The 13,328-nt window shown below is 44.3% G+C and overlaps 1 protein-coding gene across 2 annotated transcripts in view; it reads left to right on the forward strand.

Annotated features, from left to right (window-relative positions):
• The first annotated feature begins 3,564 nt into the window (after positions 1-3,564).
• Positions 3,565-13,328, forward strand: part of MAPKBP1 (mitogen-activated protein kinase binding protein 1) — an 85,853-nt gene continuing 76,089 nt past the window's right edge. Inside the window, exons 1-2 of one of the 2 annotated variants that reach the window (XM_036735526.1) lie at positions 3,565-3,727; positions 4,238-4,453. In XM_036735526.1, the coding sequence (XP_036591421.1) occupies positions 4,337-4,453 (117 nt within the window). In that variant the 5' untranslated portion in view covers positions 3,565-3,727; positions 4,238-4,336. The remainder of the gene's footprint in view (positions 3,728-4,237; positions 4,454-13,328) is intronic. The other variant, XM_036735525.1, reaches the window with a different exon arrangement.

Raw genomic sequence — 13,328 nt, forward strand, 5'->3', positions numbered from 1 at the left:
GTCCCTCCTTTGCCCATAACCTCTTAATTAGGCTTCCTTCATCTAGTTCCTCCCATCTCCAGTTCATCTTCTACACAGCTACCAAATTGAAATTCCTAAAGCACAAGTCTGACCGTGCCACTTCTCTGCTCAAGAAGTTCCAGTGGTTTCTTGTTGAGTTCAGGATAAAATACAGACTCATTAGTTTGGCATTTAAGCCCTTTTCAATCTGACTCTAGCCACTTTTTCTGGGCTGATTACAAGTCACTCACAGAAGTGAATTTGAAGAAGTCCAGGGGTAGGGAACCTGCGGCCTCAAGGCTATGTGTAGCCATCTAGGTTCTTGAGCGTGGTCTTTTGACTGAATCAAGCTTCACAGAACAAATCCCCTTAATAAAAGAATTTGTTCCATAAGGCTTGGACTCAGTCAAAGGGCCACACTTGAGGACCTAGAGGGCCTCATGTGGCCTTGAGGTTGCAGGTTCCCCAGCCCTGCTCTAGTCCAACCTATACCTGAAAAGGAATCCTCATTATAACATTCCTGACAAGTAGACCTACAATTTCTACTTGCTCAGCTAGGGGGTGCATTGGATAAAAGCATTGGACTTGGGAGTCGGGAAAATGAGCTCAAATCTTTCCTCAGACACTAATTACCTGACTCTGGGCAAGTCATTTAACTGCTCAGCCTCTGTTTCCTGGTCTGTAAAATGGGGATAATTGTACCTAACCTCCCTGGGCTGTGGTGAGAATCTAAGGAGGTAACTTATGTAAAGTGTTTTGCAAGTCTTAAAGCATTAAATAAAAGCTAACATTATTATTATTATTACTTGAAGACTTCCATTGAGAGGGAATTCTCAATGACCTGAGGCAGCACATTCCAGGACCGCTCTTATCTTTAGGAAGTTTTTCCTGCCACTTTGCCTAAATTTATCTCTTTGAAACATCCACCCATGACTCCTGTTTTCTGCTGTATTCGGCCAAACAAAAGAAACCTAATCCATCTAACAGCCCTTCATATATGTGAACACAGTTATCACATACCCCTAAGTGTTCTCTTCTATAGGCAAAAAATACCCAGCTCTTTCAATCAATCCTCATATGACTTGAACCCCAGGTCATCCTGGTTGCTGTCTGGATAATCTCCACTTTATCAATGTCATTCTTAAACTCTCATCCCCAGGACTAATCACAAAATTATAGATGTAGTCTGAGCAGGGCAAGGTATGGGAAAAAAATATCACCTCCTCATGACTTATAGCTATGCTGTTTAATCCCAAGATTACATTAGCTTTTAAGGCTGCGGCATCACAGTGCTGACTCATACTAGCAGTGCATCAAAACATCCAAATTTTTATTTTCGGACAAACTTTAGCCATGCTATCCCCATCCTATACTTGTGATGTTGACTATTTGAACCCAATGTTAAGACTTTATACTTAGCATGTTGCAACCTAGTGCCCTAGCCTGTCAAGATCTTAGGTCAACCGATTTGTTATCAACCCCAACTTTGTGTCATCTGCAACTTTAAAGACCATTCCGTCTCTACCTTTAAGTCATTGATAAGGATGTTAAACAGCCAGGGGCTCACTGGCTAGCTTCTCTATTGTTGTCTCTCTTTTGTGTTTTTATATTTTTTAATCTCCACTACTTAGACATATTGTTGTTCAGTCCTGTGACTCTGTGACCCCCCCACAGGGCCCTTCTATCCTCCACTATCTCTTGAGGTCTGTCCAAGTTCATGTTTGTTGTTTCCATGACACTATCCTTCTGGTCCCCTGCCATCCCCTTTTCCTTTTGTCTTCAATCTAGTACTTGGCATATAATATGCTTAATAAATTCTTGTTTGTTCATTTAACTCAGAGGTTCCCAAAGTTATTTGACTTATTACCTCCTTTAAAAAAATAACAAAAACTCAGTATCCTCCTGGAAATTTACTTTCTTTAAACTTTTGATAGTTTAAAAAAAATTTGCATCGTTTAAAAATTATATAGATTTTTAAAAAAAAATGCTGTATTTTAAATTTAAGAATTTATTGTAAATTTGTGAGTTTTTCCTACATTGAAATTTTGATGATGAATTATTGCATCATGTAACTGTATAGTATTATAAACAAGTCATTGCATGCATATATTCCTGAGGGTGCATATGCTGTACTTCAAGACCATTCGAAACACCATCACCTGCCAACACTTGCTTGTTAAGACCTGTTGGGGAACTTGACGACTGTTAGGTTAAAACTTGCATTTTGTATGTTTATTTGGAAAATAATGTAAACACTATGACCTTAACTCTGTTATACAACAGATGAAACACGTACCAAAGGTTTTTCAGAATTTTCTTCTCTTCTTTCCTTATGCTTCCATGGCCCCCTTATTTTTAGCCAATTCGGCTACTACCGCCCCCTCCCTGGATCCTTCCAGCACTCCCAGGGGGCAGTATCACTCACTTTGGGAACCTCTAAAACTAGTATGAAACCAAATTGTGCTTAATTTTGCCTAGAATAAATCTTCAGAAAAGAAGCCCAGGAGCATTTTTTGCCAGTCCCTGCACCCCCTCACCGCCAAGCTCTAGGTACAGGACTCCCTAGACTCACGCTAGTCTATCTAGGTAGTTGGGTAGGACAATTAAATCTCACAGCCAAAGAGCCAAAAATGAGAAAATGTTTCTGTAGTCCCTCATGTCGGCCTCTCTGCAGGTTCTATGCAAATAGCAACAGGTCAGCCGGCTCGTGATTGGCTGAGGAACTATCTTAGCGGAGGCGTCTACTCATGGGCCTTCCATGGCTCGGTGCCAAGTACTTTAAATTCCGGCTCTCCGTAGTAAGCGGCCGGAGAAGAATGGAGAGTTTCGTTCCACGTCGTCTTCTGACGTCATGTACTACGGCCTCGGAAATGGTGCTTCAACCTGGAGTCCCAAATTGAACAAGAAACTCTGAAACAGCTCTTTTAAATCTCAAGGACAAGGCTGCAGCCCGGACGCGTGGGGTGCAAAATTCCTCCGTTACCACTAAGATTGACCGCGCTACATTTGCAGCAAGCCCCTTTCCAACTCCCTTTATCCCCAACCCAGAGGCCAAGGACTCTACGAACCTCCCTTGGGCAACTGGACACCCGGGTCCAGCTTATTCCGCGCCTAGGGACCAGTTCTACCCCTCCACGCGCGCTATTCTTCGCGGGTGGCGGGGTGAAGAAGGGACGGGTTTGTCTTTGAGGGGGTCCTACGTGTAAGGAAACTATGAACTCAGTGCTCAGCAGGGCGTAGATCTTGCTGTCTAGCTGTCAAATCTCAGACGTACCTAACTGCTTTTCTCTAGACCTGTTTCCTTCCCCATAAAATAAGAGAATGTGCCCAGGTGGACTTTTAAGGTTCCTTCCCACTCTTGCATTCTCTGGTGCAAAACTCCCCAGGAACGGTTTATCCACGTTCCTCCCGGGGTCCAGTCTCTCTCCTGCTCTGCCCTTTCAAGCCTGGTTTCTTCTCTGAAACCCCGCCTCTGCAACTCCTCCTCCTTCCCCAACTGGAAAAGACCCCGCCCCTCCCTTCTGGCTCCTCCCCTCCTTGGTGGCCCCGCCCCGTCCCGGCGGCCGGCCTCCTCCCCCGGGAGGGAGTCGCGGCCCCGGCCTCCGTTCGCGTTTTGAGCCGTCCGTGCCGCCATAGCTGCCTGTAGCCGCAGTTGCGGCGAAGCTGGAGTTGCGAGCGCGATGCCCGAGGGACCTGCGAACGGGACGATCTTCGGCTCCCCGGGCTGGTGAGGTGGGGCCCCGGAGTGGGGCTGTGTTTGGGGGGCCGCGGACTGGAGGCCGGAGATCCTGGAGGAGCCTCGGGAGAGGGGGCGGAGAAGGGGCAGGACCGGGGTCGGGTTGGGGGGGAGGGTGGTGGAAACTGGAGACCGAGGTGAGAGCGGCGGGAGCTGGGACTAGGGTCTCCGGGCTGTTGCTCCCGGCTCCGCTGCCCCCTCCCTTCAGCTCCGCGCCCCCCCTCACCCCATCCCCTACCGCGCGTTGCCATGGGAACACTAGAGGGAATCTCCCCGGGCTCCCGCCGGGCCGGTCCCACCCGCTCGCTTCCCGGTCGCACGGATGGTTGGGTGGGCCTGACGTCTTGTTCCCCTCCTCCCAATTTCGGGGCTTCTCCCCTTCCTCTCCCCGTCTTCGTTCCTGGCCGTGTTAGCAGCCCACGGCGGGCCAGGGGTGTAGCGTAGAAAGAACCGCGGAGCCTGGCCGGGGCAGGGCTGATGTAATGACCCCCGCCCATGTAGGTCGGTGCTGGGGCAGATCGGGAGACCCCATGGAATGAGGAGCGCGTGCCGAGGCCGGGGATCCGCCTGAGCCCCTGCGCCTTTTGGGGATCCCTCACCATGATGTCTGTGGAAGGCTCCACCATAACCAGCCGGATCAAGAACCTGCTCAGGTCCCCATCCATAAAACTGCGCAGGAGCAAGGCTGGTAGCCGGAGGGAGGACATCAGCACCAAGGTGAGGCTGGGTTCGACTTTGGAGCGAGAAAGAAGGGCTTGGGGGGTCGGGGTGGGCGCGGAGGCCGGGAGGCTTAAGAGATCGGACCAGATCAGTGGGAGTAAGCTTCCTGATTTCCAGTCATAGCCTCACTACAGATTGATTGTGCTTGGGTAAGCCACTTGTCCTGTTGTGACTCAGTTTCCCTTCCTGGGAGGGGATAGTGGTAGCTTGTGTGCCTTTTTAGAAACTTGAGTTGTGACTAATGCTGAGTCCTCCTCGAGGGCTGAGCAGGTGAGAATTCGTTGAGCAGGAAGAGGATTATGAAAACATTTAGCCTGGGGGTTTGGCTTGGATTTTAGGTGCTCTCCTAGGTAACATCCCCAGAGCTCAAGGCAAATTATTTATGATAAAGCATGAGTACGAAACTGGTCAGCTTTTATTAGAAATTTTGAACAAAAGGAAGATGTTAAGGAGTCTGCCTGGTTTCTGCTGGCATAATGAGGTTGATGCCCATCAGAACCTGGAGGTAGCCCCCTTGCTTCCTACCAGCAAAGTGTAGTAGGTATTTCATTTCAAAACCTAGAAGAGGGATGGTTCCGAATGGGAAACATCCCTGCAAAAGGATCCTAGGAGGGAGTTAAGCCTTTAAGTTAGTCCTTTTCATTTCTTCTCTCTGTTTTCGTTTTGTTTCGAGTTCTGGTTCATGTGCTGGACACATTTGTTGGACTCCACAGTCTTGGGAATGCCAAAGTAGAGTGAAGTTTGATCCCTGAGGGAAACCAGAGCTTCAATTCCACAGGATCAGATTAGGTTTTTGTGTCTTACTAGGCCTGTAAACTTGTAGAACAGCTCTGTGAGTAGAGGATTTGCCACAGGGAGACGAGTTTTGAGACAGCTACATTTTATTGCTTTGCCTGCATCTCTTCATTGGGTGAGCAAACCTGGCAGCCCGTGATTTAGTGCACTACTATCCAGTGTGGTAGAGTTTTAAGAGAGCTCTGTTCAGATCCCTGTGCCTCAGGAGAACCTTACTTGGACTTAGTCAGTGGGTAAACAGCCTTTCTGTGTATTCTAGCAAAGAAACAGCCCTGGTCTGAAACTGACCCTGTTTCCATGCTGCTATGGTTTTGGGATTTGTGGCCCTCCGGTGCAGTTTGCTGTAGTTAGTATAAATATAGATTTGATCCCAGCTGACTCTACTTTGTGGGACCTTTGACTAAATCACTTAGACTTCTTTAAGCCTCAGTGTCCATATGTGTAAATTGAAGAGGTTGGACTAGATGCCTTCTGAGGTCCCTCTCAGCTCTAAATCTGTGATCTTGATTTTTAGAAATGTTGGGTTATCCTTAGAAATGCTGGTATAGATGCATGGCAGGTAGCTTGTGTCTCTAGCCTGTATGTGACGGCTGATAATGGTGGAGTTTGGAGGACTTTTTAAGGGAACTTAGTCAGCAAATAGTGTGAAGCTGGTTGCATTTTTGCCCCAGAAGTTGGGAAGCTCTGTGGAAGCTGTACCTTTCTGGTTCAGGGAGGAGAATTTAATACAGATCTTGGAAATCCATATTTCAAAACAGGAATCTTATATCTTTTCCTAATGTAGAGCCATGCAATGATGGAAAGACTTTAGTAAAGTTTGTGTAGCTTTGACCAAAAAGGGTAAGGCCATGATCTAAGTGAGCAGGGATTCGAAGAAAGGTCTTTAGTGTCCAAAAGAATAGCAACTGCTTTTATATGGCTGTATTCCTAAAGACCAGGGTCCATCGGCTGGTTTGAGGATGAAAAGCAGCCTTTTAGCTCAGGCAGTTCTTAAGACTTATTAAAAAATTTGACAAGGAACCCCGTATTTATTTTGGGAGTCTTATGATTATCCAAACAGCTTCTGAAATCCTTGAGCTTTCCAGTTGCCCTGATAGCTGGTCCTCTTTGGTGTTAATGGTGACTGACTACTGGGGGAACTCTAGTTGTGCTTGTGGGATTAGTTCTAAAATGGAATTTAAAGATGAGAATGACGGGGCCCTGTACTGTCATCTTTTCAGAGTGAGAAGGAATATACTGTCCACATGTTGCTTCCCTGGTAACTCAGTGACAGTAGCCATTTTGTAGCATTGCATAGGTCAGCCCAAGTGGGATTTTAAATGGTTTTGAAATAAATGCTGAAGGAGACGATTCTCTGCTTCCCATGTGGGCTTATCTGCATGCTACAGAAACAGCACACCGGCAGGTAAAAATTAGTGAGTGAACAAAAGAGCCAGTGTGATAAAGATTTATCTCTATTTGGATTTATTCTACCTCTAGCAGAATCCGGGGATCTGCTTTATGAAACTGGAATGTCATATTCAACTTTGGAAGCAGATTCAACCAGGGAATCTTTTCTCGTCCCTGGACCCACCTAAATAATGAGAATTCAGTATATGAGAGAATAAATATTGCCACCTGCTCCTGAGTTTTCTTTGATCAGAAAGCTGAGAGGGCAAGCAGTGGCTCCAGTCAGGCGAAACCTGTGTGGGTCGTGTAAAAGCTTCTAAAAACTGAAAAGTCTTCACGGTTTCAGAGTTGGAATTATAATACAGATTAGAACTGAAGACTTGGACATTCTCAGCTAAGTTGTCTATTTAGCTTATTGGGCTCAGTCAGTCAGAAGATGAGTGCCTACCCAGGGGAGGGGAACCTGCGGCCTCGTGGCCACATGTGGCCCTCTAGGTCCTCAAGTGTGGCCCATTGAATCCAAACTTCACGTGTTTGGATTCAGCCACATGTGGCCTCGAGGCCGCAGGTTCCTCACCCCTGGATGCTGTATGTCTTGCGCTGTAATAGGAGCTCTGGAAAGTGTTAGAAAACGAATAGAAGATCTAGCAGCCCACATCCTCAGTGCTTCTAGTTTAGTCAGAAAGATAGGATGCACCAGAGAAGGTTTATAAGTGTTCTTCAGATGTGTTAGTTGTATTAGGTAATGCAAATGAATGCATTTCGTGGGTTGGAGGCATACTAAGGGGAGAGGACGCTAGGTAGCGTTAAACATGGCAAGTTTCTTCAAGGAGAGTGAGTTTTGAAAAAGATTATGTGGACATTGGTTGGTAAAAAGGGGTGGGGATAGTCCAGGAAAAAAGAAAAGCCATGTACAGAACAGATGAAAACAGATGAGTTATGGGTAGGGAATAGCAACATCAGCTGGGGAAGAGGGAAGCACTTTTGTGAAGTTGTGGAATTGTGGGGAGGAGTTAAGGGGTGCTCCCCCAACGTGGAGCATTTAAATTTTATTCAACAGGGCAGGCATGGGAGACCTTCCTTCGGTGACCCTCGATACTGTCTTACTGAACGTTAGTATAAACCCTGTGTAGGTATCTAGACAAATAGAAACTGGGATTTTCATTTTGATTATTGTGCAGATAATTACATAGGTTACTGGCCTGAAGGAAACTTTTTGTGACTACTTTTGGCTCTCCAGTGAAAAAAGTTTCCCCACCTTGGCAGAAGGGAATTGGGGACAGTGCATGATGGCCATCTGTATGATATAATAAAAATGGTATTTGAGGGAAGGGAGATGGTTAGAAAAGTTTTTTGTTTAACTAATCCAGGTGTAACCTGACTAGGATTTGCTATGCGTAGAGCGCTAACTGTAAAAATGGAAAGAAAGGATCTAAGAAGCATCCCGCAGAAAGGCCTACTCACTTTGATGTGGTTTGGATGTGGGAACCAACGCGGAGGTGAAGAATTAAAAACTTCATTCAAGAGTGTGAACCAAGAGGGCCTAGGTGCTATTGTGTAGCTATTAATATCATAAAAGAATTGGATAAGGACGTTTGTTTAGGGTGGAAGATGATGAGCTCAGTTTTGGATTTAATGAGTTTCAGATATCTTTAGAACATTCGCTTGAACAAGTTTATTGAATGACTCTTATGTTGAGGTGGTTGTGTGAGGCACTGTGGAGTATACAGAGAAGAGCCGCGTCTAAGAAAAGAGCTATTAATCTGGTTTGGGTTAAATGCTGTCCCTCCCGGAGATTGGAAAATAAAGTAAGATTCTCCTGAGGCACCATCCTGGCCTTAGAATCTTATGTTATCAGACCTTACCTTTTCATTATGTATTAATTTTCCCAGAGTTATAGGGTTGTATTTAAACCAAGTCATATATTCAAGAAAGATTTGAGGGTTTCATCAGGAAGAAAGGTTGAAATATATTTTAGGTTATTACTGATTATTTGATTACTTGCAGCTTATAACTACTTAATGAGACTGTCATCTCATTGCTCTCTGGTGATGGAAAGCTTCCTAATCTTTAAAGCCCTTGCCAACTTCCTGGATGCCTCTGCAGGTTACTAGTTTATCACCTGGGTCCGTAATTGGGGCTTCTTTAGTGGGTCTTCCTAGTAAGAATCCTTCTCTTTCTGAGTATCTATGTCAGCATTGTGTCATCTCTGAGGTATCAGAATGACACTATATAAAATTTTAGAGTTTGCAAAGCACTTTATGTACACTGTATCATTCAAGCCTTATACCAACCCAGAAGGTAGATTTAACCCCTTAGGATCAGAGATTTAGAGCTAGAGCTCTACGGGTCATTGAGTCCAACAGCTTCGTTTTACCGACCAAGGGGGATTAAGTGACTTGATTGATCACACAGCTAACCAGTGTTAGTGATAAGATTTAAACCTGGGTCTTCTGACTTCACTTCCAACACTGTTTACTGCATCACACTGTGTCTCCTGGCATTTGTTCTACAGGACATTATTGTAACTACCCTGGAAAACCCCTCTTCCAATGATAGGTCTTGAAGCAAGAGTTCTTCACCTTTTTTGTGTCGTGGGCCCCTTTGACAGTCTGGTGAAGCCTTTAAACCCTTCTCTGAGGCAGCTAGGTGGTGAAGTGGATAGAGTGCTGGGCCTGAGGTCAGGAAGTTCTGAGTTCAAATCCAGTTCCCCGGGGTGAGTAACTTAACCTCTGTCTGTCTTAGTTTCCTCAGCCATAAAATCCCCTCCCAGGGATCAAATAAGATAATATTTGTAAAGTGCTTAGCATAGTTCCTGACATATAGTAGGTGTTTAATCAATGCTTATTCCTTTCCCCTTTCCCCTCTAAACTAAAGGTTAGTGAAAATAAAGATGCAGTTTTTCCCCCACCCCTGTTTACAGACCCTCTGAAATGTATCAGCAGACCCCCTAGTTCAGAACTCTTGATGTGATGTGATGAGGATGTGATGGTCATTTGACTTTGAATGACCTAGATTCAGATCTGGCACTAGGAGCTTTAATAATTCAGCAAAAGCTTCCTGCGGGGATAGGAATAATGAATTCTGCTTTATACTTTGGTCAGGTTCAATTTTCACTATGCTGATTCAGTCAGTGCTCTACTATCCAATTCCCTTGGGACTCATAGGAGAATTGGTAGTTTTCTCTAACACTGAAGACCCATTCCTGTGCCTTTTTGCTCTATTGACTAGAACAGGGAACAAAGTTGAGACCCCTGTTGCCAGCAGCTCTGACTCTGAATTTCTTCTGTGTGTGGACTTGACAAGCCCTTTCTGAATTTACTTGTCATCTCTGAATGTATATTTGCTTCACTAGATCAGTGAAAAAAATCCAACATTTACTTGTAGAATGTTTTAACCTCTTCAGAACAGATATTATAAAATGGAAGTTGTTTCCTGGCCTTTTAATTGCTGTCTTGATTAGCCTTTAGAATGAATCTCTGAGGAGTTGGGAGGCTCTTTTTCTTTCATTAGGACTTAATACCTTTTCCTCCACTGCCTAAAATAGCATAGGCGTGTAGAGTCACAAATTGGCTTATAAAACCCTTTCCTGGTCTGCTGGCTTCTATCACACTAGGAATTAACAGCATTGCTCTTTTCCAAACCCCCCACTGCAAATTAGGACAAATGCTAGGGGTCATTTTGTGTCACAGTTTTGTTTCCTATTGGGAGATTTCTAATATCTGTGGGGACCACTGATACTTCTATCTCCCATTAATTACCTACACCTACATTCTCATTTTCTTACTCCTGAAAACGTTAGCAGAGATGAGGCTTTATCTTGATCTCTATACCTGTCCCTCTTAGTCCAAAGCTAGACTTTAATGCTGTCATTACTACCTTTGTTTGGAAAACTGCTGCAGGCCCGAAATGAAATTCAGGACTTGTGTTAATTCAAAACATTTTCCAGGGGATCCTGTCTTTATGTCTGTCCGGAGAGTGTGTCTTGGTTTCATTTCATGTTTAGACAGTAATCCCGATAGAAAAAAGATGAAGTGCTAATTTGCTTTGCTCCTCTGTCACTTGCTTTATTTCTCCAGGTGCCATATCTGTCACGTGGCATTTCTAGATTCTTTGTCTCCTTCCTTAAGAACACAGTTCTTGGCGTCTTGGATGTAGGATCATCTTTTTGGAAGTTTGCATTCATATTTGTATCTGTATTCAGACTTGAGCTGCCAAATTAATGCTCAGTTTTGTGAACTTGTTGATGTGGTATTCCTTCCACTGAAGCAATTTAGACCAGGGGTGGGGAACTTGGGGCCTCGAGGCCGCATGTGGCCCTCTAGGTCCTTAAGTGTGGCCCTTTGACTGAATCTAAACTTCACACAACAGATCCCCTTAGTAAAAGGATTTCTTTTGTAAAACTTGGACTCGGTCAAAGGACCTAGAAGGCCGTAGGTTCTCCACCCCTGATTTAGACTTTATGAGTTAAGTACTAGAAAAATTTGTTACTTGGAAACCAATCTGGTGGCAACACCCACCACATTTAGGTAGGCTGGTCCACAGATTACAGACATAAGGTCTGTCATTGGATTTCTACTCATCATTTCCAGCTTTGTAGGGACCTGCCAGAACTTGTGTTCTACTAGCGTAGCCCAAAATCAGAATACTGTTATGTTTCAGAGTAGGATATTAGGATCTAAGAAATATGCATATTATTTCTCAATCCTAGCCCTGTCCTTCTTACTTCTCCCTCTTAGAAAAGTGGTGAATGTGTGAAACAGGATCTTGTGTGGGTCCACTGGACTGGTATTTTCATATGTTCAGATTTTCCAAGTTTTGGTTTACTCTCTGCGAGTGACTGTATCGGCAAGGTCTTCATTACTGGATTGGCCACAATATTTTCCCCTGCTATTGAAGGACGTTTAAAGAATGCGCTTGGGGTGTTGGCTAACTTAAATTCTGTCCTTTCCATTTCAGAGAGAACTTCTGTAATTCTTTCTTTCCCTTCCAGTTCCTGTAGAGAAAAGAATTCTCCAACCTTCAGTTATTGTATTTGCCCAGCTAATCCTTATCTTCAGTTCCAAGGCTGGAATGAAGTTGAATATTTCGTTATCTGTCTCCCTTTTTCTTTTCATTTCTACTGAAGTCCTTCACTTGAAGATCTTGGAGTGGTCTTTTATGCTGCTTCATGACTATGTTCTGGTCTTGCAGTCTTCTTTCTTAGAAATTTGGCACACATAATAATATTGAAGGCTCCTATGTACTTCTAGATTTGAATATCAAACAATAAACAAGCATTTATCAGGCACTGTGCTAAGCACTAGGGATATAAAGAAAGATAAAAACAGCCTCTGCCTTCGAGGAGCTTACATTCTAGGGGAAACAACATGGAAATAGATAGGTACAAGCACAAATATATACAGAGTAAAAGGAAGGTAACCTTAGAGAGGAAGGCTTGAGGGGCTTAGGAAGCTGCAGAAGGTGGCATTTGAACTAGGTGTTGAAGGAAGCGGAGGCTGTGAAGAGGTGGAGGTGAGAAGGGAGTGTTCTAGGCAAGCCAAGATAGCCAGTTTCTCAAGGATGGAAAAGAGACAAAGAACAGCAAGTAGGCCAATGTCATCAGATTGTGGAGTGCATGGAGGAGAGAAAGATTTGAAAGAGGATTTGAATAGGAAGGGGCCTTGAATGCCAAAGAGAAGACTTCATATTGGATCCTGGAAGCAATAAGGAACCAATGAGTTTTATTGGTGGGGGGTAACATGGTCAGACCTGTGCTTTAGGAAAAAAAAATCACTTCACACTTGAGTTCCCTAGACTACCTAACTTCCTTCCATCTGGCTATCTTAATGTACCCTGGCCAGGTTCCCAGCTCTCCTCTGGGAGGTCTGAATTTCTAGAGACCCAGATGGCCATATCAGAATTATTGTCGCTTTCTGGAGAATAGACGTCTTCATGTGTGTATCTCAGTGTTCTGGACCACAAATCATCTGGGTTATCAGGCGTGTGTGTGTGTGTGTGTGTGTGTGTGTGTGTGTGTGTGTGAATAGTAGGAGGGGATACTGTGGTCTTTTCCTTACCCCTAGACCTTACCTAGTGTTTCATTTGTGCTTTTTAGTGCACTTAATGTATTATTTGTACGTGGGTATTTGCCTGTGAGACAGAGGTCCATGACAGCAGGAATTGACTTAATCTTTTTCTTTTTTATCTCCCCTAGTGCCCAACATAATGTTTTGCATGTAATAGGAGCTTAACAAATTTTCATTGAGAGGCAGCTAGGTGGCGCAGTGAGTAGAGCACCTGCCCTGGAGTCAGAAGGACCTGAGTTCAAATGTGGCCTCAGACACTGACGCACTTACTAGCTGTGTGACCTTGGACAAGTCATTTAACCCCAATTGCCCTGCCTTCCCCCCTCCAAAAAAATAAATTAATAAATTTTCGTTGAATGAATTGATTTTAATAAGTTGCAGACCTGTGTGTGCAGATCATGGTATTGATCACCAGAATAGCTGATATTATTTGATTCCCTAATCCTTCTTTGGTGGAGTAGATGCAATTTCTGGTTCTCCTATCCTGTTGACAAGCTGGATTCGAAGAACCCAGGCAGCTCCTTGATTATTCCTGTCATTACCCATCAAAAGATGGTTTTTACTAGTTTTAAAAAGTTTAATATTTTATTTTTTCCCAATTACATGTAAAAACTATAATA

This window comes from Trichosurus vulpecula, chromosome 8 (assembly GCF_011100635.1).
Source record: "Trichosurus vulpecula isolate mTriVul1 chromosome 8, mTriVul1.pri, whole genome shotgun sequence".
Classification (NCBI taxonomy): Eukaryota; Metazoa; Chordata; class Mammalia; order Diprotodontia; family Phalangeridae; genus Trichosurus; species Trichosurus vulpecula.